Below are 5,000 nucleotides of genomic sequence, written 5' to 3' on the forward strand. Positions count from 1 at the left end.
TCTCTCTCTCTCTCTGTCTCTCTCTCTGTCTCTCTCTCTCTCTCTCTCTCTCTCTCTCTCTCTCTCTCTCTCTCTCTCTCTCTCTCTCCCTCCCTCCCCTAGTTTTCCCTCTCTTTCCCCCAGCCCAGCAGGAGTTTATTTTGGTGTTGTCTCTGACTCCCAGTTTTGATTTAGAACCGTGTTTATCTAACCAGGCTGCTTTCGTTTTGTGGCCATGTCATTTCTCATGTGGGGATTTTTCAACTGAAGGCTGAACGCAACATACACAAACACACACACAGACATACGCATGCACACAGTTCCTCACTGTGTTTGACATGGAGAGAGAGAGAGCATCACAGAGCTCTGCTAGCCAGAACCACAAAACTCCACCCAGCCTCAGATTAGGAATGCTGCTGATCTCCAAGCAGGTCCCCCTGTCCATATAATCCTATTTATTATGGTAAAAAAAGTAAAGACTGATTCTAGATCAGCATTTCTTCTCTGTCCCTGGTCTCTGACTCAAAGACCTCTCACAGTGAAAGGAGGACAAATCAAATGGTTGTCATTGAGATAATTGATCTGTAGAAACAGAAATAAATCAAAACATCATTTGATTTGGAGTTGACGTTGTTGCCAGACAAGCAATCATCCCCCTCCTGACCAGGCCAGACAAACTGACATTACGTCCTCCTGACCAGGCCAGACAAACTGACACTAAGTCCTCCTGACCAGGCCAGACAAACTGACACTACGTCCTCCTGGCCAGGCCAGACAAACTGACTCTACGTCCTCCTGGCCAGGCCAGACAAACTGACACTACGTCCTCCTGGCCAGGCCAGACAAACTGACACTACGTCCTCCTGGCCAGGCCAGACAAACTGACACTACGTCCTCCTGGCCAGGCCAGACAAACTGACACTACGTCCTTCTGGCCAGGACAGACAAACTGACACTACGTCCTCCTGGCCAGGCCAGACAAACTGACACTACGTCCTCCTGGCCAGGCCAGACAAACTGACACTACGTCCTTCTGGCCAGGACAGACAAACTGACACTACGTCCTTCTGGCCAGGCCAGACAAACTGACACTACGTCCTTCTGGCCAGGACAGACAAACTGACACTACGTCCTTCTGGCCAGGCCAGACAAACTGACAGGCAGTGAGGTAGGACAGTAGTGGAGGAGGAGGAGGGGAGATGGACGTAGAGGAAGGGAGGGAGGGAGGACAGTAGTGGAGGAGGAGGTGGGGAGGGACGTAGAGGGAGGGAGGGAGGACAGGGGAGGAGGGGGAGAGTAGGTAGTGAGAGAGAGAGAGGATGACAGGAAGGGAGGTAGGACAGTAGTGGAGGAGGAGGAGGAGGAGGAGGGTGGGAGGAGGAGGAGGAGGAGGAGGAGGGGAGAGGGACGTAGAGGGAGGGAGGACAGTAGTGGAGGAGGAGGAGGAGGAGGGGGAGGTGGAGGAGGAGGAGGAGGAGGAGGAGGAGGGGAGAGGAACGTAGAGGGAGGGAGGGAGTACAGGGGAGGAGGGAGAGAGTAGGTAGAGAGAGAGAGAGAGAGAGAGAGAGAGGAAGACAGGCAGGGAGGTAGGACAGTAGTGGAGGAGGAGGAGGAGGAGGGGGGATGGACGTAGAGGGAGGTAGGCCAGTAGTGGAGGAGGAGGAGGGGAGAGGGACGTAGAGGGAGGTAGGGAGGACAGGGGAGGAGGAGGGGTGATGGTGATGGTGGGTAATTGTGGTGATGGAAGCCAGGTTTCTCTCCTCTTTCAGCTCTGCACAGACACTCACATCCTCCCTTCTCCCTTTTTTCAAGTGGAAAAGAAGAGATAAAGATGGAAAGAGAGAGAGATTGAGAGAGAGAGAGATATCAAAACTAGAGGTTCCTTCTCAAGCACCGTCCCAAATAAAATAATAATCTGTTTCTCTTGGTTCTCCCTCCCCTCTGTTTTCTGTCGTCCATGCGACTGACCCATGTAACAACCTCCATATTAGGACAAGCCCAGAGAGACAGAGTGGGACACACACACACCTCGAACACACACTCCTTTAAGAGGTCAGAAGGTCGTGTTTACGTGTCACTGATGTTAAAACGTGACTGACAGGTCTTTATGAATTTGAGTTATTGTCACTCGATGTTCTCCGTCTGTTCTCTTGTCTTCCAATAGTATGGTACTATATAGGGAATAGTATGGCACTATATAGGGAATAGTATGGTACTATATAGGGAATAGTAGGGTACTATATAGGGAATAGTAGGGCACTATATAGGGAATAGTATGGTACTATATAGGGAATAGTATGGTACTATATAGGGAATAGTAGGGCACTATATAGGGGATAGTATGGTACTATATAGGGAATAGTATGGTACTATATAGGGAATAGTATGGTACTATATAGGGAATAGTATGGTACTATATAGGGAATAGTATGGTACTATATAGGGAATAGTATGGTACTATATAGGGAATAGTAGGGTACTATATAGGGAATAGTATGGTACTATATAGGGAATAGTATGGTACTATATAGGGAATAGTATGGTACTATATAGGGAATAGTAGGGTACTATATAGGGAATAGTAGGGTACTATATAGGGAATAGTAGGGCACTATATAGGGAATAGTATGGTACTATATAGGGAATAGTAGGGCACTATATAGGGAATAGTAGGGCACTATATAGGGAATAGTATGGCACTATATAGGGAATACTAGGGCACTATATAGGGAATAGTATGGTACTATATAGGGAATACTAGGGCACTATATAGGGAATAGTATGGTACTATATAGGGAATAGTAGGGCACTATATAGGGAATAGTATGACACTATATAGGGAATACTAGGGCACTATATAGGGAATATTATGGCACTATATAGGGAATAGTATGGTACTATATAGGGAATAGTATGGTACTATATAGGGAATAGTATGGCACTATATAGGGAATAGTATGGTACTATATAGGGAATAGTATGGTACTATATAGGGAATAGTAGGGTACTATATAGGGAATAGTATGGTACTATATAGGGAATAGTATGGTACTATATAGGGAATAGTATGGTACTATATAGGGAATAGTATGGTACTATATAGGGAATAGTATGGTACTATATAGGGAATAGTATGGTACTATATAGGGAATAGTATGGTACTATATAGGGAATAGTAGGGTACTATATAGGGAATAGTATGGTACTATATAGGGAATAGTAGGGCACTATATAGGGAATAGTAGGGCACTATATAGGGAATAGTATGGTACTATATAGGGAATAGTATGGTACTATATAGGGAATAGTAGGGCACTATATAGGGAATAGTAGGGTACTATATAGGGAATAGGGTGCCATTTGGGATGCATACTTTCTCTGTCATCTGATCTCCAGCTTCCTTCCTTAACTCCAGCTCTTCCAGACCGTTTGAAATTATCATTTTGATGACTATATTTGCGAACTGCGTGGCCTTAGCTGTCTACATCCCCTTCCCAGAGGACGACTCCAACGCCACCAACTCAAACCTGGTAAGTCACACCTGACCTGACACAGGCTCTTATGTCATGTTTCTATGGTTATTCCGCTCTGTTTGACTGTAGGTACCAGGTGGCTGTGTGTGTGGGGGGGTTGAGTTGTCGTGGTTACCTGTATCCCCATCCTCCATGTTGTGGTTTGGTGAGAACAGGGCATGTGGAGGGCAGCTAATACGTTGCCTTGGGACTTCTGTATGGTACATACTGTATGTGTTGGTGTCTGAGCATATGTACACGGGGTCTGATCATGTACATGGTGTCTGATCATGCACATGGTGTCTGATCATGTACATGGTGTTTGAGTAGAGTGAGTGGAGGGAATGTGGGGCTCCCGAGTGGCGCAGGGGTCTAAGGCACTGCATCTCAGATAGAGGCGTCACTGTAGTCAATGGTTCCAATCCAGGCTGCATCACATCTGGCTGTGATTGGGAGTCCCATAGGGTGGCGCACAATTGGCCCAGGTTTGGCCGGGGTAGGCCGTCATTGTAAATAAGAATTTGTTCTTATCTGACTTTCCTAATTACATTTTATAATGTGTGGTGATCTGGTCCTCCTGTGTGTTACTGTGTGTGGTTGAGATGGTAACTGCTGGCTGTGTGGTGACCTGGTCCTCCTGCTGGCTATGTGGTGACCTGGTCCTCCTGCTGGCTATGTGGTGACCTGGTCCTCCTGTGTGTTACTGTGTGTGGTTGAGATGGTAACTGCTGGCTGTGTGGTGACCTGGTCCTCCTGCTGGCTATGTGGTGACCTGGTCCTCCTGCTGGCTATGTGGTGACCTGGTCCTCCTGCTGGCTATGTGGTGACCTGGTCCTCCTGCTGGCTATGTGGTGACCTGGTCCTCCTGCTGGCTGTGTGGTGACCTGGTCCTCCTGCTGGCTATGTGGTGACCTGGTGTTACTGTGTGTGGTTGAGCCGGTAACTGCTGGCTGTGTGGTGACCTGGTCCTCCTGCTGGCTATGTGGTGACCTGGTCCTCCTGCTGGCTATGTGGTGACCTGGTCCTCCTGCTGGCTATGTGGTGACCTGGTCCTCCTGCTGGCTATGTGATGACCTGGTCCTCCTGCTGGCTATGTGGTGACCTGGTCCTCCTGTGTGTTACTGTGTGTGGTTGAGATGGTAACTGCTGGCTGTGTGGTGACCTGGTCCTCCTGCTGGCTATGTGGTGACCTGGTCCTCCTGTGTGTTACTGTGTGTGGTTGAGATGGTAACTGCTGGCTGTGCGGTGAACTGGTCCTCCTGTGTGTTACTGTGTGTGGTTGAGACGGTAACTGCTGGCTGTATGGTGACCTGGTCCTCCTGCTGGCTGTGCGGTGACCTGGTCCTCCTGTGTGTTACTGTGTGTGGTTGAGATGGTAACTGCTGGCTGTGTGGTGACCTGGTCCTCCTGCTGGCTGTGCGGTGACCTGGTCCTCCTGTGTGTTACTGTGTGTGGTTGAGACGGTAACTGCTGGCTGTGTGAAGTTAATATGAATGGTTAATGTGGAAC

At 48.3% G+C, this 5,000-nt stretch overlaps 1 protein-coding gene across 6 annotated transcripts in view; it reads left to right on the forward strand.

The window, feature by feature from the left end:
• cacna1c (calcium voltage-gated channel subunit alpha1 C) overlaps positions 1-5,000 on the forward strand; it is a 537,514-nt gene that overhangs the window by 130,774 nt on the left and 401,740 nt on the right. For all 6 annotated transcript variants that reach the window (XM_090201229.1, XM_090201230.1, XM_090201236.1 and 3 more), the window contains exon 3: positions 3,404-3,509. In XM_090201229.1, coding sequence (XP_090057355.1) covers positions 3,404-3,509 — 106 coding nt within the window. The remainder of the gene's footprint in view (positions 1-3,403; positions 3,510-5,000) is intronic.

Source organism: Oncorhynchus mykiss, chromosome 15, assembly GCF_057628025.1.
Source record: "Oncorhynchus mykiss isolate SJ-2025 chromosome 15, ASM5762802v1, whole genome shotgun sequence".
Lineage (NCBI taxonomy): Eukaryota > Metazoa > Chordata > Actinopteri > Salmoniformes > Salmonidae > Oncorhynchus > Oncorhynchus mykiss.